At 43.4% G+C, this 22,582-nt stretch overlaps 1 protein-coding gene across 3 annotated transcripts in view; it reads left to right on the forward strand.

The window, feature by feature from the left end:
- The window catches only part of Rbm6 (RNA binding motif protein 6), a 102,758-nt gene extending 81,961 nt beyond the window's left edge, over nt 1-20,797 (forward strand). For all 3 annotated transcript variants that reach the window (XM_013507616.1, XM_005410236.2, XM_013507617.1), the window contains 14 exons: nt 1,945-2,005; nt 5,036-5,305; nt 5,895-6,055; nt 6,772-6,869; nt 7,952-7,994; nt 8,136-8,217; nt 8,444-8,529; nt 8,926-9,072; nt 10,936-11,031; nt 12,615-12,875; nt 14,446-14,520; nt 15,555-15,652; nt 18,943-19,072; nt 20,556-20,797. In XM_013507616.1, the coding sequence (XP_013363070.1) occupies nt 1,945-2,005; nt 5,036-5,305; nt 5,895-6,055; nt 6,772-6,869; nt 7,952-7,994; nt 8,136-8,217; nt 8,444-8,529; nt 8,926-9,072; nt 10,936-11,031; nt 12,615-12,875; nt 14,446-14,520; nt 15,555-15,652; nt 18,943-19,072; nt 20,556-20,681 (1,734 nt within the window). In that variant the 3' untranslated portion in view covers nt 20,682-20,797. The remainder of the gene's footprint in view (nt 1-1,944; nt 2,006-5,035; nt 5,306-5,894; nt 6,056-6,771; nt 6,870-7,951; nt 7,995-8,135; nt 8,218-8,443; nt 8,530-8,925; nt 9,073-10,935; nt 11,032-12,614; nt 12,876-14,445; nt 14,521-15,554; nt 15,653-18,942; nt 19,073-20,555) is intronic.
- The last annotated feature ends 1,785 nt before the right edge of the window (nt 20,798-22,582 follow it).

The raw sequence follows: 22,582 nt of genomic DNA on the forward strand, positions 1-22,582 counted from the left end.
GAGCGAGGGAGGGAGGGAAGGAGGGAGGGAGGGAGGGGAGGGGAGGGGAAGGAGAGAAAGGAGAGATTGAATTGTGCACCTAAATAGCTGAGTATTAGGGTGTTTAAATTGTATCTATCAGTCAGGCATATTGGTGCACACCTATAATTCCAGCACTCTGAGAAGCTGAGACAAGAGGATTGCACATTTGAGCCCAGCCTTGTCAACTTAGTGAGATCCTGTCTTGATAAAGAATGTGCCAGATGTGGTGGCACATGCCTGTAATCCCAACTCTCAGGAGGCTGAGGTAGGAGGATCATTGTGAGTTGAGACCAGCCTGGCCTACAAAGTGAGCTCAAGAACAGCCTGAACTGTATAACAAGACTCTATCTCTTGCTGGGGACATGGCTCAGTGGCACAACGCCTGCCTGGCAAGCACAAGGTCCTAAGTTTGATTGCTGGTACAAAAAATAGAAAGTAAAAAATAAAAGACCCTGTCTCAGAAAGACCAAAAAGAAAGGACTGGGGATGTGGCTCAGTATGAAGGGCACCACATACATTGCGGGGGAGAAGGGCTGGAATCCTGATTGTGCCATTTACCAATTACACATCATAGTAAGTCTGCTATAGTAATAGACATCCTTCATGTTCCAGTGGTTTTAAACAGTAAACATAATCTCCACTCACAGTACATGTCGAGGTCTATGGATCATGCCGTAGCTTCTCATCATAGGGCTCAGGCCAAAGGAATAGTCCCATTGTGGGTTTGTGTTCTCCTGGCTGAGGGAGAGAGCAAGAGGGTCATTCACGCAAGCAATGGGTCTCAAACATCTGCCAGACCTGGTGTTGGTCATGCTCATTCTCTACTGGCTAAAGGAAGACACGTGGCCCTGACGGACAGTAGAAAGGGCAGGTGCACCCATCCCACGCAGAGGTACCACAGCCCCTTGAGAGTAGGCTGGGGCTTGTGTATGACTTGCTTATGGGGAAGGCAATGATGAAAGAACTATGCTTGAGATTCTGTTCACAAATTCAGCAAGAACTGTATTCACATTGCAAGTGTCTTTCCTTGTTCTGGATTAGTAACTATTTTCTTCCCTTTAATGTCCTCCACATAGCTTCCAGATGTACTACATTTCTTCCTTTTTCTTTCTGTTTTTTCTTTCTATTTTCTTGCTTCTCATTATCAGTGTTTGAGAAAGGAGTTGGTAATTGATTTCTTCTAAATTCTAGCCAAATGTACATAGATTTTCTTTTCTCTTTTTTCTTTTTTTTCTTTTTTTTTTTCTTTTTTTTTTTTTGCCTTTTTGCCTTTTTGAAACAAGGTTTCACTTTGTAGCCCAGGCTGGCCTCGAACTTACAGTGATCTCCTGCCTCAGCCTCCTGAGTGCTGGGATTACAGGCGTGCACCACCACGCCCAGCTGTAAATGGATTTTCATAACCAGTTCAAGACCAAGTTTTGAGCCGGACATGGTGGTGCATGCCTGTAATCCCAGCACTTAGGAGGCTGAGGCAGGATGATCACTGCGAGTTCAAGGCTAGCCTGGGCTACAAAGTGAGTTCAAACCCAGCCTGAATTACATAGTGAGACCCTGTCTCAAAAGAAAAAAAAGACCAAGTTTTGAGTGCAGACTAAATGGCAATGGTTTTGGGGCAATAGTATCCTTTAAGCCATCAAATAGTCCAGTTTCCTTACTTCATTTCCTATAGAAATCTTTGTCCATAGCAAACGTATATGGGCTGCTTCAGAGTCCAAATACTGTGTGAAAAGGCTGCTCTCAAATAGTAGCTCGTCAGATCCTAACTGCAAGCATTGACAGGTGGGGGAATACCAGGTTCTTTAGACTCTGAGGGGCTCTGGAGTATAGTTTGTTTCATTTTTGGTGGGTGTTATTGTGTTGGATATCTGTAAGGTTTTTAAACACGTTCGTGGTCAAACTGGATTCTTTCCTTTTTTATTGCAGTGTAAAGCCAGCATTGGTGGGCATCGATCTTCGTGTTCATTCTGCAAGTGTCCAAAGGAGGGTGAGCAGAAGTTGTAGTTTTTATCTTGTGTCCTGAATAAAGCAAATTTTGTATTTCCTTGGCTTTCACAAATTGATATCCCTAAATACAAATTGATTTCTAAAGCTTTTAAAAGTGCAGTTCTTTGTTTTGTTTGGTTTGGTCTTTTTTTGTCCTTTTTGAGAGAGTGTTTCACTGTGTAATTCAGAGTGGCCTTGAACTAACTTGGTAGCCCCAGCTGGCCTCAAACACACAGTGATCCTTCTGCCTCAGCCTCACAAATGCTGGGATTACAGGTGTGCACCACCACGCCTTGCAATTAAAATTCATTGTCCAACTTCATGTAACTTCTTAGTGTAAACAACTTTGGGTATCAAGAGTTCCACTGGAGCAGTGATGGAAAACCTCTAGCACACATACTGTAGTAGGCACACGGAACCCTCTGTCAGCATGTGAGCCAAGTCACCCCAGTAGCTGAGCATTGGATAACAGTTGCTTCTTCTAAACTAAAACCTCAGTATTTGGGTTTAATTTCAGTGTTGGCACTTTAGGATAAATAAGTGTGTTTTGGGTTGCAGCTTGGGCACTTGGTCTATAAAAGGTTCACCATCACTGCACTAGAGGAAACAGTTGAGGTTATGGGCTCTTTAAGTTGAAGTAGCTAAGTAGGCAGCTGACCAGAGTCAGTATAGCTGTTATTTAGAATACATGTAAGGTGCCAGACATGGTGTCACGTGCCTGTAGTCCCTGTACTTGGCAGGCTAAAGCAGAAGGATCATGAGTTTGAGCCCAGCCTGGGTTATATAGCGAGGTTCAGAGCCAATCTGAGACTTAAGAGTGAGACCTTGCTTTAAAAAAAAAAGTCAGGTGTAGTGGTGCATGCCTATAATTCCAACACTTGGGAGGCTGAGGCAGGAGGATCACTGAGAGTTCATCAGCCTGGGCTACAAAGTGAGTTCAAGGCCAGCCTGAACTGCATAGAGAAACCCTGTCACAAAAAAAAAAAAAAAAAAAAAAAAAAAAAAAAAAAAAAAGAGGGGAAGAGGGAGGACGTGGAAAAAGAGGAGGAATAGGAAGGAAAAAGGATACATTTAAGGTTAAAAACACTCTTCATGACAAACCACACATACTTTTTTTTTTTTTTTTTGGTACCAGGAATCAAACGCAGGACCTCACGCTTGCCAGACAGGCACTGAACCCCTGAGCTAAATCCCCAGCCTCACACATATTTTCTTCTTCTTTTTTTTTTTTTTTTTTTTTTTTTTTGGTTTTGATACTTTCTTCTTTGAAGTTATTGAGAATTCCTTGCTATATTGTTTTCTCTTTGTAAGCATTTCAGGATCTTCAATAGAAATACTACAAATAAGTGGAAATATAACCATGGGGAAACAATTCAGACTGGGGCAATGATGTTATTATTATAAGGAACAAACCTACCAGCTTCGCAAGCACTTACATTTTTAATTTTTATTGACTGATAATGTACATATATATTCATGAGGTACAATGTGATAATTTAATACACATACACAGTATATGCACACTTAAATTTTTGGACTAGACGTGGTGGCTCACACTGGTAATCCCAGCATTTGGGAGTCTGAGGTAGGAGGATGATTGCCAGTTCGAGACCAGCCTGGGCTGCAAAGCAAGCTCAAGGTCAGCCTGAACTGCATAGCGAGACCCTGTCTCAAAAAGACAAAAAAAAATTTTTTTAATTTCTTCAGAAAACCTGTCGGCAAATATCTTTGAAGAGTTTATCAAAGGCATCTATTGCAGTAGTTCTGTGTCTAACTATTGTATGTATGCTTGCTTTTTATATTATCCCTAAGGAAAGCCAGGGCATGATGGTAAAATACTATTCAGTGCTGAGGGACTTGTTCTGGGGTTAGAATTTACCATGCCTGCAAAGAGTTTCTTAGCTAGACTTTTGGCCTATAATGGAGAGTCTACTCAATCAGGGGTAGCTAGGTATAGTGGCATATGCCTGTAATCCCAGGATGCTGAGGCAGGACGATCACTGCAAGTTTGAGGCCAGCGTAGACTACATAGTGAATTCAGGGCAAGCCTGAACTACGTAGCAAGACCCTGTCTCAAAAAAAAAAAAAAAAAACAAAAGAACATGAGGCAGGTGTTCTGAAAATCCTTTGGAGAAAGTTCTTTATGCATTGGAGACTAAACCATCACGTGAGATTTTGAGCTTGTTGGATCACTTCAGATTAAAGTTGTAGTTTTTCCCTCAGGAAGGACTTCTTAAGCTCTTTCAGCAAATTAATAGGTGTTTTGTGAAAACTTGGGTACCGTAACACTAAGGGAGCCTTAGATAACTTTCACCTAGAAATATATAAAGCAGGTACTCACTAGTCACCTGTCAATAGCAATTACTTAGTGCTATTAGGTGATTTCTGTATTGCTGCCTTAGAATGTCGCTTTTAATGTATGTGCTGCTGAAGCAAGCACTGAATGTCTCTTTTTAAGCCAAGTGGCTTCTGGTAGGCCCTCTTAAAAATGAAATGATGCCAGAAATGTGCCCCTTGGTAGCCAAATTGTCCTGCCATAGAAGGAAATTTGGGGGGGTGTTGAAACAGGGTTTCACTGTGTAGCCCAGGCTGGCCTCAAACTCATGGTGCTCCTCCTGCCTCAGCCTCCTGGGTACTGGGATTACAGTCATGTGCCACCATGCCCAGCCACAGAAGGAAATTTTGAATGTATCATTTATATTCTGAAGGACATCTGCTAATGATAATTATTTGACTGTGAATGAGTTACATGCAGGTGGGTTTATTCCTACCTTCCCTGGAGAAGAAGGGCCTGTGGTCTTACAGAAACTCAGACAGTTGTTTTAGTGGAAGAAGAAAGGCTCTTAGACGTGTTCAAGATGTATGTTTCTACCAAGTCTTTATCAAGGGCTACATCTTTGGTATTTCTGAGACAGTATTAAAGCATTCCAGTCTGAGTATTTAGGAGCAAGTAAGAAGGAATCAAAGCGATAATATTTTTTGATAAAACCTTCTAGAGATTCTCTTTCTGTTTCTGTTCCCCTACTAACAGAGGCCAAGCAAGAATTAGTAACCTACCCTCAGCCTCAGAAAACATCCATACCAGCATCTTTGGAAAAACAACCCAGCCACTCCCCAAGGCCAGCCGATAGAGAATCTGAGTCTAGGAAACAGGAAGAAGGACAAGAGCCACGCTTGGGACACCAAAAAAGAGAAGCAGAAAGATACCCGCCTCACTCTCGAAGGGAAGGGCTTGCTTTCCGGAGAGACCGAGAGAAGGACTCATGGTCTGGAGAGACACGCCAGGATGGAGAGAGCAAAAGTAAGTGGTTTGTCAGGGCCTGTGCCCGCTACATCTGCAGCACGGATGGCCCAGATTGTGGCTGGGAACCAGCTGTTTCCCGTATCTCAGAAAGCCTGTGCACACGTGCTTACAGAAACCATTACTTTCTGTCTGTCTCATGTGCTAGGTTTATAAATCTGTACTTTCCAGGTCGCGTACTGTTGTGCAAATGCAGGAAGACATGATTTTTAGATTTCTCGATAATGGTGAAGAAGAAAAGTAGGAAGTATTTGTCTAGCATTTATAGAACTAGTGCTGTTTGAGCAGAGTAGTAGTAATGACCGTCAGAACAGTGCATGGTGGTATACACCAATAATCCCAACACTCTGGGAGGGTGAGGCAAAACGATCACAAGTTCAAGCCCACCCTGGGCAACTTAATGAGACCCCATCTCAAAGTGAAAAGCAGAAAACAAAAAAGAGCTGAGAATGTAGTTTAGTGTGAAGGCTCTGGATTAAATCCGCAGGACTGGGTTTGGGAGAGGAACTGTTGGGCTCTTGGGACTTCAGATTTTCATCTTTTCCCTTCTTTCCCTGCTTCTCTCCTGTTTTGTGCTTGGTTTCTTCAGCAATCATGCTAAAACGCATCTACCGTTCCACTCCACCTGAGGTGATAGTGGAAGTGCTGGAGCCCTATGTCCGCCTTACTACTGCCAATGTTCGTATCATCAAGAACAGAACTGGCCCCATGGGCCACACCTATGGCTTTATAGACCTTGACTCGCATGCGGTGAGTTTCCTCTCCTTATAGTGGTCTAGGCCAGTGGTAGCAAACCTATGGTGTGCATGCCTCAGCATTGTTTTTTCTAAACTAAAACTTCAGTATTCAGTTTTAATTGCAGTATTGGCACTTTGCAATAAATGAGTTTTGGGTTGCAGTTTGGGCACTTGTCTCTAAAAGGTTCCTCCTAGCCAGGCATGGTGGTGCACGCCTGTAATCCCAGCATTTGGGAGGCTGAGGCAGGAGGATAGCTGTGAGTTCGAGGCCAGCCTGGGCCACAAAGTGAGTTTGAGGCCATCCTGCACTGCATAGTGAGACCCTGGCTCAAAGAAATAAAAAAACAAAAGATTGCTCATCACTGGTCTAGGGACATCCCTAGGTGATTAGAGTTTCTAAAATTTATATACCTATTCTAGTCCTTCATTAACAGCCTGTTTTAGCTGGGTGTGGTCGGGCACCCCTGTAATCCTAGCACTTGGAGGCTGAGGCAGAAGGATCTCTGGAGTTTGAGACCAGCCTGGGCTACATAGTGAGTTCAAGGCCAGCCTGAACTGCATAGTGAAACCTTGTCTCAAAAAAAGTTGCCTGTCTTTACCAGTGTGCTCAGTTAAAATTATGACCAGAATATAGTATTTAATAGAGTTCCGAGAAGGAAAATCCATATTCAGTTGTCTAAGAATGTGGCCTTTCTTTCTTTGGGTTCAAGTGTGTCTTTGGTCCCCTAGGAAGCACTTCGTGTAGTGAAGATTTTGCAGAACCTTGATCCACCATTTAGCATTGATGGAAAGATGGTAGCTGTAAACCTGGCCACTGGAAAACGAAGGTAAGGAAGAGGGTGAGGATCCCTTGCACTGCCCCCACTTGAGTTTTTATAAAGAAACTCCTCTTCCTGGCTGTGTAGTCAGATAGTAAGGAATGGTGCCTTCCTGGCATGGAGTGGTTTGGATGTGATACATACTTACATGTTTTCTAAAGCCTGCCTTGTTCTTACTCTATAATTGGCTTTGTTCCCAAATAGTTACCAAATACTTTAGCCCCTCCCCCACCTCCTGAGGTACTGGGGATTGAAACCAGGACACATCACATTATATAAGCACTTTACCACTGAACTGCATCCTCAGCCCCACTCCCCACTACCCTGCTTTTTTTTTTTTTTTTTGAGACAGGGCTTCACTGTGTACTGCAGGCTGGCCTTGAACTTGCTTATGTAGCCCAGAAACTCACAGTAATCCTTCTGCCTCAGCCTCCCAAATTGCTGGGATTACAGAGTGCTGGGATTGCAGGAATGTGCCAGACGCCCAGCTCAGCCCTTTTCATTTTGAAACAATAGATTATCACTAAGTTGCTTACCATGGCCTGGAATTTGCCTTTCTCCTGTGTCAGGGTCCCAGTGTGGTAGGATGACAGGTGTGTGCCGTGTGCATCGGGCTTTCCCCATTTGATCGGATTGTATCTTAGGTCCCAGGTAATACTGTCTTAGACGTACAGAAAAATCTCAAATATCTTGGCCTTTTGGAATCCTAAGTAAATGCTTTTCTGACTTTGTATTCTCCTGAGCTTGATCATTTCCCTCATAGAGAAATCTAATTCCTTTTTTACTCTTTCACTCGTCTTGACCCAAGAAGGTAACTTGGAGATGCCATACCAAGGGAGAGGCTTTTAGAGAAGGGGCAGATCTTATTCTAGCACCCTGCACTCAATCACTGTTTTGCTCCAGGAGCTGGCTTTGCAGGAGTCCTACTGCTCCTGCCCTTAGGAGTATCTGGATCACTCATCCTCCTTGTTCTGTGGGTTGGTTCCTATCCCTGTAAAATGGGGGAAAGAGAGTTTCTCAGTAAATCTCTAGGATTAGATTCAAGTACCTTTTGGTAGCAGGCTTTTGACATACTGTGTTGTTTGTTGCAGAAATGATTCTGGGGACCATTCTGATCATATGCATTACTACCAGGTAGGCTTTAAGAGGTGGGGAATGCTCTGTTAAAATCCTCAGGTGGCTGAAAGGGTAATACTGACTTTCCTGCAGTGGATGACTGTTAAGGTTAGTGGCTCTTGAGTAGTTCCATAATTTTAACTTGCCTTTCTGTGATAGGGTAAAAAATATTTCCGGGATAGGAGGGGAGGTGGCAGAAGTTCAGACTGGTCTTCTGACACACATCGACAAGGACAACAGTGTAAGTAACCTTTGTTGCATTTCTTTTGTTCTTTTTTGCCTGATTTGCTACTCATTTCTTGCAATCTTAGAGTTAGCAAGAGAGGCTGATGACTGCAGTGTTCACCCTGAGAGAGAAGCATCTGTAGCTTTAATTTGCCACCCTAATTTGTGGGTGGTTCTTGGTGAGGCCCCAGTAAGGGCTCATTGGACAGGCACTAACATTGACTCCCATTTTATCCCTTTAGCATCGTCTGACTGCTACATATATGACTCTGCTACTGGCTACTATTATGACCCCTTGGCAGGAACTTATTATGACCCCAACACCCAGGTGAGTGTCAGGCTCTGTGTCTTGTCAGCGATCCCTTTGAGAAAGTGCCCATAATTTGTTACCATGAGGGTTTTACTCCCTGGAGTCTCTGCATGATCCTGGCATGAAAAGTGGGAAACTTAAATCTGTGGGATCTGAACTGTTGCCTGTATGGAAAATCAGTGCCTTGTGGCATTACAGGTGAGAACAGTGATGCTGTTAGAAAACATGGACATTGCATGATTTGAATGTGTCCTGGGCCCTGGAATGGAGTTTTAGATTAATATAAATTCTCAGGCTTGTGAGTCTGTTAAGAGGACTGCTCTTTTCCCTAGAAAAGAACTGTGTTCCTTAAGAGCTAGAATTGCGGAAAAGTGAAATGTTCTGTAGATTTACCTCTTTCCAACTGTATTGCAGCAAGAAGTCTACGTACCCCAGGACCCTGGGTCACCAGAGGAAGAAGAGATCAAGGAAAAGAAACCCACCAGTCAAGGAAAGTCAAGTAGCAAAAAAGAAATGCCTAAGAGAGATAGCAAGGAGAAAAAAGACAGAGCAGCGACAAAGGTAAGAGGACTTGTGAGTCTGCTGTCCCTTAGTTAAATGACTGTAACTTAAAATGTGGGGGTCGTGGACAGAATAGATTTAGATCTGAGATATAAAGTTACTTTAAAAATGTTAGGCTTAGGGCTGGGAATTTAGCTCAGTGGCACAGTGCCTGCCTGGCAAGCACAAGATCATGAGTTTGATTCCTGGTACCAGAAGAAAAAAAAAAACTAGGCTTACCTGGAATATAAAAAAAGTGACTCACCCCCAAACCCCACCCCCTCAGGCCATACTCTCACCCTCCCACCTCCTGTCTGTAGTACTTAACTCTGGATATATTATAACAGGAGAGACCGCTTTGTATTCTTTATTTACTTTCTGTTTTATCATAACTATTATTAATGTTTATATAATCTTTCTTTTCAATGTTCGTATGTTTTTTTTGTTTTGTTTTGTTTTTTTGGTTTTTCTCTGGTACCGGGAACTGAACTCAAGACCTTGCGCTTGCCAGGCAGGCGCTTTGCCGCTGAGCTAAATCCCCAGCCCCTTTCGTATGTTAAATATTGATATTAAAACCTTTTTTTGTACTTTTAATTTTATCCTCTTAATTATCTCTTTTCAATCTTGTACTGTCATATGGTATTTTAAGATCTTATTTATTTCTTTTTTTATATTACTTTGGTTATATTTTTTATAATCAGAGATGATAAGCATTTTCACATCTGATACAAAATTTAATTATTTTCTGAAGAACTATACTGATTTACTTACATGCCAGTTATGCATTAGTGAAATGGATGAATTTGCTTATGGTTCAGTTCATAACTTTTTTCTTCCTTCTTTTTTTTTTTTTTTTTTTTTTTTTTTTTTTTTTTTTTTTGTCCGGTACCGGCAACCGAACTCACGACCTTGCGCTTGCCAGGCAGGCGCTTTGCCGCTGAGCTAAATCCCCAGCCCCTTCTTCCTTCTAATATTGCTAGCTTATCTAAAGATGAAGAAAGAGGATTTAGACTTTAGATCCATACTGACTTGATGTTTGAATTTTTGTGCTCCTTAATCTTTGTTGTTTTGGGGGTGTTTTTCATTGTTTCCCCTTAATCTTTCCAACTGTGTTTTCTTTTCTTTTCTTTTTTTTTTTAAAGACTGGGAGTAGAACTCAGACCCTTGCACATGCCAGGTAGGCACTATGCCACTGAGCTATATCCCTGGCCTTCTAGCTGTAGTTTCAAACATTTGTGAAATGAGAATATTAATGCATAATGCATACTTGATGGTGGCAGTAAAAGCTGAAAATACAGTACATAAATGCTTCATCCAGTGCCTGACAGATAGTAATGTTTTTTGTTGTTTGTTGTGGGTGCCGGGGTTTGACCTAATACATGCTAGGCAAACACTCCACCACTGAGCTCTACCCCCAGCCTTAAATGTTACATTTTTAAGCATTTAGTGTTTCATAATCACTATAGCAACATTGCAGATCTTTGAAGGTTTAGAAAATTAGCCTAATTTCAACAGGGCTAATTTTTTTTTTTTTTTTTTGGTCTTTTGAGACAGGGTCTCACTATGCAGTTCAGGCTGGCCTTGAGCTCACTTTGTAGAACAGTTGGTCTCGAACTTGTAGTGATCCTCCTGCCTCAGCCTCCTGAGTGCTGGGATTGCAGGCATGTGCCACCATACTCGGCTAACAGGGCTAACTCTTACCCCAGTTTTTTACTGTCATACAAGAATTGCCTTGGCGTGGCAAGTGCCTGTTTTTCTGGCACTCAGGAGGCTAAGGTAGGAGGGTCACTGCAAGTTCAAGGCCAGCCTGGACTGTATCATATTGAGACCCTGTTTCAAGAAACCAAAACAACAAATAAAAGAATTACCTTGGTTTTTGGTCAGTTTCAGGAAGATGCCAGTGAGGAGAAGAGTCCCCCAGAGGATGTCTTTAAGAAGCCCCTGCCTCCCACTGTGAAGAAGGAAGAGAGTCCTCCTCCTGTAAGTCCAATGTGTGGTGTCCTGGGCTGGAGTTGGGGTTGGTTCTGGGTGGGAGGGGACGCTAAAAAGCTGGTGCTGCACTCTTTTGTTGTCCTTTTACTCTCTCTTATCCTAGAAATAAGTGCTGCTCATGAGGGTAAGTACAAGGTAAAAGTTTCTGTTCGCTGATGGGGATTTTACGGGAGGATCAGGTGCCTATTTCCTTCCTATTCTCAGCTCTTCCCACCTGACCGGGAGATGTCTGGCCTTCGTTACGTCGTATTCTTCTCTAAATCACCAAGGAAATCTATTTTCCTGACCTTGGTGTTTCCTCCCTTTTAATGATACACAAGAATCTCTTAGCTGTGAAGTCCATGTGTGATCATGCTCATAGTTTGGCCTGCCTAGGTGGACTGAATGGTCCTAATATTGACAGGCCTTTTTTTTATTTTTTTTGTACTGGGAATCGAACTCAGGACCTTGTGCTTGCCAGTCACATGCTGTGCTGCTGAACTATATTACTGGCCCTGGCAAGCCTTTTTTTGGAAACAGGGTTTCACTGTGTGGTTCAGGTTGGCCTTGAACTCACTTTGTAGCCCAGGCTGGCCTTGAACTCCAGCAGTCTTCCTGCCCTCAGCCTACCAAGTGCTGGGATTACAGGCATGGGCCACCACGACTAGCAAGCATTTTTAGATGACTTAAAGTAATAGTCTCAATCTAATCACTAATGATTTTGATCAAATACAAATATGTAGCAATAGGTCTGGGCCTGGTGGTACATGCCTATAATCCCAACACTCAGGAGGCTGAGGCAGGAGGATCACCACCAGTTTATGGCCAGCCTGGGCTACATGATGAGTTTAAGACCAGCCTGAACTGCATAGCGAGACCTTGTCTCAAAAAAAAAATATATATATATATAGCAGTAGTGGCCATGCTTTTTTCTTTAAGTGATTTTGCCTGATCATAAACCATTATTAAGCAGTTCCTATAAGGCAGTCTTTGCCTACATCACATTATTAATTCAGCTCATTGTAGACTAACCCTGCCTTTACCTTGCTCAGAAGCTGGCTGTGCGTAACTAAGTGCTTATGATAAAAATTATTGAGTACATCTTCTAAATCTCCTTGCTGAAGTTCATCTCTCCTCTCTCCGTGGGTTACACTGACTCTCAAATGTTCAGCTGTTTTCTCTGTGTGGCATATTAACCCCTTTGCTAGTTTCGCTCTTCCTTCTCTCTACCACTCTTGGTAGAGTTACTTCCAAAGGAACCTCTCTCATCTCAGTGAACAAGGAATAAAAGCAGCCTCTAGCCATGTTGCCTCCATCTGGGCAGCATGGTCAGTGGGCCTGTTTTGAACCCAGAACAAAGAAAAATAACCACAAAATGGACTTCAAAATGTAGAGTTTAAAAAACAAATACAGCTTTTAGGCTAGGCATTGCGGTGCACACCTGTAATTCCGGCACTCGGGAGGCTGAGGCAAGAAGGATCACTGCCAGTTCAAGCCCAACCTAAACTGCACAGTGTAACCCTGTCTCAAAAAGACAAAAAAAAAAAAAAAAAAGTAGAGTTTAATGTTGATCCCTAGCCTTCTCCTTCCAGCCTAAGGTGGTAAACCCACTGATCGGCCTCCTGGGTGAATATGGAGGAGACAGTGACTATGAAGAAGAGGAGGAGGAGGAGCAGACCGCTCCCCTACAGCCCCGCACAGCACAGCCCCAGCAGCGGGAGGAGCTGACTAAGAAGGAGAACGAAGAAGACAAACTCACTGACTGGAATAAACTGGCTTGTCTGCTCTGCAGAAGGCAGTTTCCCAATAAAGAAGTTCTGATCAAACACCAACAGCTGTCAGACCTACACAAGGTATTAGAGGAGAGGACCATGACCTTTCAAATTTTGACCCTTAACATCAATTATAGGGAATAAAGTAGCGTATGCTGTCCTTCCCTGTCATTCCTAGTCCCTATCATTAAATCTGTTCAGCTCAAGAATGGATTGCTCTTCTACTTCTTGTTCATGAATTGCTCTGAATTAAGGCTGTGTGTAGACCCAAGGTAAGCAGCAAAGAACTTCAGTGTGTGGAGCCAAGGTGAGCAGCAGACTGTGTACCAGGTACAGAGAATGTGCAGCAAGAGGACTGGGGGGTAGAAAGTTTACTTGCTGGGTCTCTAATCTTGGTGCTGCCGTTAACCTAACAGGTGGACCTCAGATAAGCCCATTTTTTTCTTTGATACTTGGTAGCTTCCCCCAGTTCTATCCAGCTGTGACAGTGTGCAGTTTTCCCTATAGGTGAGTCAGGTTTTCTCTTCTTTCTTATAGTGAATATAGCTATAAGCCACAGCACAGCAGCTATTTTGGGGGGTATTAAGCTGACATCTATTGGTCCTCCCCTGCAGTCTCCCCATTTATATGTACTAACCAAGGAGCCAAATTATAAACAAAGCCTCAACATGGACTCATGTTCTCAAGAGTAATTTCTTTCACACTCCTTCTCTAGTAGATGTTCCAAGAAAAGGTTGTGTGAGGGACTTGGTTTACATTTTCTCTCACCAGAGAACCCAAAGTCTTAGCTGAAAGCAGAGAAGCTGTGCTTTTGGAAGTAGGTACACTGCCTCTCCCAGCTACCCTTGTGGAAATTCTAAGACCTGCTTGGGATTCTGAGAGGCTCGTCCTGACAATCCCTGGAGCAGATTTCCTCCAAAATTCCATGACCATCTGGAATTCTGAGTTCTCAGATTGACACATTTGAGTTTCAGCCCTCTAATGGTAGTGCTAATAGGTAGGGGTAAGGATTAGAAAAAAGTAGTTGTCAGGAAAGAGGAACCATGGGCCCATTAAATCCACAAACTGAACTGTCCCTTGGACAGGAGACTGAACCCCTCTCCTTTCCTTGGAGTCATCTGGTACAAAGAACCAGGTTGTGTTTTACACATTCCCCCACCCCCATGTTTCTGTATATGTGGGAAAGCTTGTGTAATAGAACTGTGCCTGAGGAGTGTATATCTCAGAACAGTGTGTGTTCTTTCAGGATCCTAGTGCTACAGTCCATGTTTCTCCAGGCCCTTGAAAGAGTGACTAGTGTTTGGGAGGGTGGATGATAGAGATGGTAGGCAGAGTGTGTGCACATACGATTTACCTCACGAGGGTGCTCAGGTTTCCTCCCGCTAGTTTCACTTTAGAGTCAAACCAGATTTTGTCTTCCACTTTTTAGAGAAAAGTAGAATGAAGATCCCATTTAGGTAACCAATCTGGGTGGCAGCCGTGTTAGAATCTGAGTTCCTCTGGGAGTCAGGCAGGGCGAGTTGGGGGTTGTTGCTTGCAGAGTACAGTGGTCCCTTCGGAGTCAATCCAAGCAGCTATCCGAAAAGGCCTAGAGGTGTTACTAGGACCATGTAGTCTAGACCAGTATTCATAGAATACCTTCTGTTCTCAGCAAAACCTGGAAATCCACCGGAAGATCAAACAGTCCGAGCAGGAGCTAGCCTATCTGGAGAGGAGAGAACGAGAGGTAAACTTGGGTGACCTGTTATTTTTTTGACCCCAGCTCTTCTTCGCTACTGTAGAGGTGTACTGATCCCTCCTGACAAGAGGACAGACAACAAAGTGCCCAAAAACATGATGTGTAAATTTGTCAAAGCTCAACAAATCCTACATTAAAATGGAGATGTACTTTATTTTTATAAATTATGCCTCAATAAAGGATATTTTTTAAAAGGTGATATTAGCAAAAAAAAAAAATAAATAGTAAAAAAAAAAAAGGTGATATTAGGTTCTCCACATAGGTCAGATAAATCACACCTCTCTTTCCTGCTCAGCTTTTGAATTAGTTGAGAAAATGAAAGCGTGTTAGTTAGAGCTGCTGAAGTACCATCCTGTACTATTAAAGGCCAGGTTGGAGGAAGTAGCATAGTGTGAGAGCCACATGGACTTGCTGCCTGGACTGCACAGTGAAGCAAACTCACTTCCCATCGTACACTTCACCAGGCTGGCTCGGGTCTTACGTGATGATTAAGAGTCCACCTGTAGAAACCTATGGGCGATCACCTACCTGCTTCTCAATATGGGAAGAGGCTGAGGCAAACAGGCCGGCTATCCTTCCAAACATGCCAACCAAAGAAGTCACTGCTTTCTCTAGAATAGTGTGAAGGAGCAAGAGATTCCAGGAGTTGTGCTACCTTCACTTTAAAAGAAATGTCATGGGGCATGGTGGTACATGCCTGTAATCCTAGCGCTCAGGAGGCTGAGGTAGGAGGATCACTGTGAATTGAAGGCCAGCCTGAGCTACATAGTGAATATAAGGCCAGACTGAGTTGCAGAATGAGACCCTCTCTCCAAAAAACTAAACAAAAGAAATGTCAAAGCCAGAAGCAGTAATATATATGCCTATTGTCTCAGTACTTGGAAGGCTGAGGCAGCAGAACTGCGTGAGTCCAGTCTGGGCACCATAGCAAGACCCCATCTCAAAAAAATCTGGAATGGGGTAAAACAGTCCCACTCCCTAGCCTCAGACAGAAATCTTAGGTCTGTTTTGCTTACCAACAGGGGAGATTTAAGGAAAGAGGAAATGATCGCAAGGAAAAACTCCAATCTTTTGACTCTCCAGAACGGAAACGGATTAAATACTCCAGGGAAACTGATAGGTAAGACAAATTTTTTCAGCCACACACTCAAGACCTAGTAGAAAAACCAATTTCTTCTCCAAATGGACTGCCATTTTTCTTTTTCAGTGAGGTAAGACTATCAGGAGTGGGTTTTGTCTGAATTTAGGGAGAATGACCTTTTGACCACTTGTCTTGACACTGGAAATATGTGTGTTTACATGGAAGGTTGCTGGCTGCTTGCCCTCCTCAAATCAGGAATCCTTTCTCTTCTCAATACTGTGCTGTCAGAGCTGGGGGTATAAGTCAGTGGCACAGCACCTGCCTGGCACGCATGAGGTCCTGAGTTTGATTCCTGATACCAAAAAAAAAAAGAAAAAAAAAAAAAAAACAAAAACTACACTCTCCTCATGGGCCTGATAATAGGCTTTTTTTCTGGGGAACCTTCAGTCTTACAGATGGGTGCTGAGCAGTTGGCTCTGATCTCTAGCTTCTAATCAGTAAGTTCCCCAGTAAGAGCTCCTAAGTCAAAAGTGTGGAGTTACATAGAGCCTGTCAGTAACCTCCGTACAGACACTGTGCTAGGGCTGGGGATTTAGCTTAGCGGCAAAAGCGCCTGCCTGGCAAGCGCAAGGTCGTGAGTTCGGTTCCCGGTACCGGAAAAAAACCAAAAAAAAAACACTGTGCTAAAGGCAGCGGTGCTCAAACAGGGTATACGTTATTGTTGACTGTGTTCACACTAAATAGAGAAGTGGGCATGATGTCTCTGGAGCAGACACAAATCCAGTGAAGAGGAGGGCATTTCATGTAAGAGGGAATGGCAGAAAATAAAGCTGGTCCAGCAGATAGAGGCCATCATGATTTTCATACACCTTGAACACCATGCTAAGGCTTTTTCTTGAAGGCAGTGGGAGATAATGGGATGATTTGAAGCAGGGTATGGATCTAACTTTGCATTTTAGAAATTGGTTTTGTAGAAACTAATGAATGGTGTAGCAGAAAAGAGTAGAGAGAGGTGTCACGTCCCCTGTCTTTGTGATCAGAGGAGGTTGTGCCTGTGAGGAAAGGGAAATGATTGACCTGCTAAGCCCCTGAAAAGGCAGGACATGGTCTGAGGTGCTAACATTCAGCTAAATTTCATTACAGCCCACAATAAGCGATATATTTTTATTATGATCCAATAATCAAATGTGTATAACTGAATAAGAAGTCTTCCGCCGGGCGTGGTGGTGCATGCCTGCAATCCCAGCACTCAGGAAGCTGACACAGTATTGTTGCGAGTTCGAGACCAGCCTGGGCTACAAAGTGAGCTCAAGGCCAGCCTGAGCTGCATAGCAAGACCCTGTCTCAAAAAGACGAAAAAAAATAAAGTTTTCCTACTATGTGCAGTGAGCTCTGGCATTTCTATTCTGATCTGTTTTTACTTTAAGAAGTGCTAGGGGGCTGGGGATTTAGCTCAGCGCCTGCCTGGCAAGCGCAAGGTCGTGAGTTCGGTTCCTGGTACCGGAGAAAAACCAAAAAAAAAAAAAAAAAAAGAAGTGCAGAAGTGCTAGGATAGGACTTAATAAATGTGACATCCCACTGGATCTTTCTCTGTAATGTGATGTATAATAAACCAGTAACAGAGTCAGCCAGAAGGAAGAACACCTCTGCCCTGAGGCAACAGTGATGAGACAGTGCTGGTGCACAAAGACCCTTCTGTGTTTTTGTTTTGTTTGTCTTTTTGAGACAGAGTCTCGCTGTGCAGTTCAGGCTTGCCTTGAGCTCACTTTGTAGCCCAGGCTGGCCTCAAACTCACAAGGATCCTCCTGCCTCAGCCTCCCGAGTGCTAGGATTACAGGTGTGCGCCACCACGCCTGGCTTCACAAAGACCCTTGTGACACCCCACTTGTGACACATTCTCCTGGCTGGCTGTCTTCTCAGTCTTTCCTGTTCCTCTAATTTCTGGGCAAGTCCAAGTGCTCTGCTGGACCCTGCTCAGAGCTTAGTTAGTAAGTGGTACTGGGGATCAAATAAATACAGGGCCCTTATGCATGCTAGGTAAGTCCTTTACCACTGATCTGCATCACCAGCCCAGTCCTTCATTTTTGCTGTTCTACCCTGTAGACTTGGGTATCCAGGGCTGTAGAGTTACCCAGGGCCTCATCCACCACTAGTAATAGGCTAGCAGGTCTTACGGATCCATCCCAAGACAGTGCTGTTTTTTGAGCTCAAAATCCCTTACCTCCACTGCATCGTGGGCACGTATTCTTAGCACTTCTCAGGCTCGTAGAAACTGCACATTTATTCATTGCATTGCACGTGACAGCCTAGTCCTGCTGGACCTCGTGTATTCCTGTTTAACAGGAATAACGTCTTAGCCTACTGTCTGGTCTGACCCAGTCATCTTTCTTTATCAACCATAATCACTTAGTGGCCAAATCTCTTAATTAAATTTTGCTCCCATTCTAGCTCTCCTCCTACCTGGACTGTTTACCCTTTTTATTCTGTAATCCATTCACTTTGTAAAGATAATTCTGCTCTTTAAAACTTGCCTTTTTCTGAACAAAGTTTCTTGACCCATAGGATGAGATACAGAGGCATGAGTTAGCTTACTGTTCAAGGCTTTTTACAGTCTGACCTCAAGCAACTTTACCTGTTAGTCCTCTCTTGGACAAACTGTGTTCTTTCACTTCTTGCTTGTATCGTGTCCTCCCACACTTTTTCTAGCCCACAAATTCATTTTTCAAGACCTAATTTTATATGTACCTTTCCATTAAAGTCCTACCACTTTTTATGATGACCCTTCAGAGTTTGTGTTCCCTCCATTATCTGTATCTGTCTCTCTGTCTATCTGTCTGTCTTATCTATCTGTTGACACAGGGTCTCACTCTGTAGTTCAGGTGAGCCTTAACTCACTGTGTAACCCAGGCTGGCCTCAAACTCACAGTGATCGTCCTTCCTCAGCCTCCACCACACCCAGCTGTTGCCGTGTTTGTAGTTGAAATCTTCAGTGTTCCATAAATGTTCATGGGCATAATTCACCCATCCTGTTCATGAGTGGGAAATCCTGGTAATCTTTGTGTTCCTAGGCCCAGCCTAGTGTATAGATAGCAGGCACCTGGAGGTATTGTTTAACATACTTTATGAGAGGCAGAATTGAGTCGGAGTTGATGGGTGGGTGGTGGGATGTTTGGTTGGTTGGTTGGTTTTGCAGTGCTGGAGATCAAATCCAGGACATGTTAGGCAAGTGCTGTACCTCTAAACTATAGCCCCAGCCCCAAGATGGAGTTTTTGATGGGCTCGTCAGTAAGCCACAGTGAACGTGATGCCATATTTCCTTCTCTTAACAGTGATCGTAAGCCTGTCGATAAAGAAGACATCAACACTAGCAGCAAAGGAGGCAGTGTCCAGCAGCCCACTGGCTGGAGGAAAGGGGCGGGCTTGGGATATGGCCATCCTGGATTGGGTTCATCAGAGGAGGTAAAATGGTTTCTGTCTTGGGGGCTGCATGAGCCTGGAACATACTTAACTTTCTTCATCTTCTGGCTTTCAGCTTGGGTTTTTCTGCTGTTGGCATAGGACGTGAGACATGAGGAACCAATCAGTCTTGATCACTGGGTTGCAGCTTGGCATGCAGGGCCCGTGGTGGTTTGAGTAACAGTGGGAAGGAGAGGGAAAATTTGGGATGGGGTTCATTATACTCTTAGAAGGAGTAAGGAATGGGTCAGTATGAAAATCAGGCCGGTTAAAACTGAAGGATCAGAGCCAGGCGTGGTGGCGCACACCTGTAATCCCAGCACTTGGGAGGCTGAGGCAGGAGAACCTTGTGAGTTCAGACCAGCCTGGACTACAAAGTGAGCTCAAGGCCAGCCCAAACTGCATAGCGAGACCCTGTTTCAAAAAGACAAAAAGACAAAAAAAAAAAGACTAAAGGATCATTTGGTTTAAGAAAAAAGAGGGAGTCAGCAATAAAAGGGGTCTTGAAGAGGGATTATTGTCAGAGGTCTTGGGTAGATAAAATTTTGGGTGTATGAAGTCAGTCCAGGTTCCCAGAAAGGCCTTTGTTTCTCATACTTAAGAACCTCAAAAAAATGGAATCAGGAAGTACTGCCCATTTTGTATTGGCTTAGTGTCTCTAAAAAATGTCAACCACAGCCGGGCATGGTGGTGCACGCCTGTAATCCCAGCACTCGGGAGACTGAGGCAGGAGGATCGTTGTGAGTTCAAGACCAGCCTGGGCTACAAAATGAGCTCAAGCCCAGCCTGAACTGCACAGCAAGACCCTGTCTCAAAAAGACCAAATAAATAAATAAACAAACAAATAAATAAATAAATAAAATTTTAAAAAATGTCAACCACAGGAGATTGGATTATCTGTTTCCTACAGAGCTTCTCATATCTGTGTTATTGAAGTCTGTATCCTGCAGTCATAGCTTCACCGTCCTTTCTGAGACAGCAGTTCACTTTGTAGTTCAGGTTGGCCTTGAACTTGAAGTGATTCTCCGTTAGCCTCCCAAGTGCTGGGATTATAGGTGTACACCACCACACCCAGGAGCATCACCATCCATGTTCATCTTTAATACTTGTTTAATAATGAAAGATTCCACAGGAGGCTGAGGGAGGAGGATTGTTTTGAGTTTGAGGCCAGCCTGAACTGTATCGTGAAACCCTGTCTCAAAAAGACTGATGATGATGATGATGATAATAACAACAACAGGGGGCTGGGGATTTAGCTCAGTGGCACAGCGCCTGCCTGGCAAGTGCGAGGTCGTGAGTTCGATTCCTGGTACCGGAAATAAAGCCCTCCCCCACCAAAAAAGATAATAACAACAATAATAATAATGAAAGATTCTAAAATATTCCCCTATATTTTGCTCCTTCCTGGTCCAAAAATGCTTAGATCAAAGATTAACCCTGAGGTTAGTTAACTTCGAGGCCTCCCTTCACTGTCTTTGTTTTGCAGACTGAAGGCCGGGTGAGGGGGCCCGGTGTTGGGACTCCAGGAAGAACCAGTAAGAGACAGTCCAATGAGACCTACCGGGATGCCGTGCGAAGAGTCATGTTTGCTCGATACAAAGAACTTGATTAAGAATGGAGACAAGTCCCTAGGACACGACTTCCTCTTTGTTTTGTTTGTCTGTCTCTCCTTTTGTTTTGTTACTGTTCTTGCTGCTAGAACTTTTTTAAATAAACTTTTTTTCAATGTGACTGTTTTTTGTGAAGTTTTTCTTCCAAAGATGAGTAGAGGAGCTGTTGGTGGGAGGGAGAGAGTGCCTTGGCATGGGCCCACCTGAAGTGAAAGTAAAATGGTAGCTGGGGTGCCGCGAGCCCTGGAGTACTGTTGCTGTCGGCATGACTAGGTGGGTGGCCGTGGTCTTTGAACATAGCTGTGTGTCCAAATTCATTTTACTGACTTCACCAGTGAAAAATAGCATCTCATTGTTTATTTCTATTTTTTTGTAACTGCCAAGGTAGAACACATTTCCATAGATTCACAACTCTTCAGAGCTTCCAAAGGCCTGTTCTGACCTCCCCATGGTTATGGAGAGGGACAGTGCAGCAGCTTTTTATGAGTACTTGCTGATGCCTTCCCGATGCCTTGCACTGTGATCACAAGAAGTTGGTCCGGTGAGTGTTAACATTCCTGTCCAGCTGCTGTCCCACTTCTTCCCTCATAGCTATATTCTCAGGGGAAGTATCTGCCCTTTCAGCTGTTTTCACACATTCTCCACTATACCATTTCACAAAGTAAGGTTTTTGGGATGTTTATTTTGTTTTTAACTTTGAGACAGGCTCCAAATTGCCCAAGCTGGACTAGAAATTGTGATGCTACCTCAGCCTCCTGAATTGCTAGGATTACAGGCATGTACCACCACACCTGGTTCACATGTGAATTTAAAAAACAAAAACAGAACAAAACCAAAAATAATAATAATGCTGGGCATGGTGGCGCACACCTGTAATCCCAGCACTTGGGGATGAGGCAGGAGGATCGTTGCGAGTTCGAGACCAGCCTGGGCTACAAAGTGAGCTCAACGCCAGCCTGAGCTGCACAGCGAAATCCTGTCTCAGACAAAAAAAAGGCTTTTTGTAATTTAAAGAACTATATAGTCCATAAACTTACTAAAACTTTTAAAAATAATCCTTGAGGGTAAAATATTACAGTAGTAAAAATTGTATTTTATAGCTCTCACGGGAAAAATATTGGTTAAGAGAACTGAAAGTTTATACAAGAGCATCTTGGTGGTGTAGGATAGTAGTCAACAAGCTTTTGGTAAAGGGCAAGAGACTCATGCGAAGGGTACTGATGCACACCTGTAATCCCAGCAATTGGAAGCCTGAGACAGGAGTGTTAAGAGTTCAAAGCCAGTCTGGGCTATGTAGTGAGACTCTGTCTTAAAAAAATGGGAGGCAGTGCTTTAATATTTTAAGCTCAGCTGGGCATAGTGGCACATGCCTGTCATCCCAGCACTTGGGAGGCTGAGGCAGGAGGATTGCCATGAATTTGAGACCAACCTGGGCTACATAGTGAGTTCATGGCCAGGGACTGAACTACACAGCAAGACTGTATCTCAAAAAAAAAAAAAAAAAAAAATACATAGGAAATACACATTCATCATGGAGGAATTGGTATATATGCATTATGTCTTGAAGCTGGGTGTGTTGATGCCTGAACTATGTAGTGAGACCCTAAACAAAAACAAAAAAATTGCATCCTGGTCTGTCTTAGTCCCCCTCTCCCTTCCCAACCTTTCAGAGAACCAACTCTTTGATTCATTGGTCCTTATATTGTTCTTTAGTCTCAATTTTATTAATTTCTGCTCTGATCTGTATAATTTCTTTCCATTAATTTCAGATTTGAAATGTTCTTGTCTTTCTAGGACCTTGAGATTATCCTTAGGTTATTTGGGATTTCCTCGCTTGTTTTTATTTTTTTTTTTATTTTTATTTTTTTTATTTTAAAGAGTAAAAGAAGGATAACATAATAAT

The sequence above is a fragment of the Chinchilla lanigera genome, unplaced genomic scaffold, assembly GCF_000276665.1.
Source record: "Chinchilla lanigera isolate Chin_1 unplaced genomic scaffold, ChiLan1.0 scaffold00131, whole genome shotgun sequence".
In the NCBI taxonomy this organism is placed as follows: domain Eukaryota; kingdom Metazoa; phylum Chordata; class Mammalia; order Rodentia; family Chinchillidae; genus Chinchilla; species Chinchilla lanigera.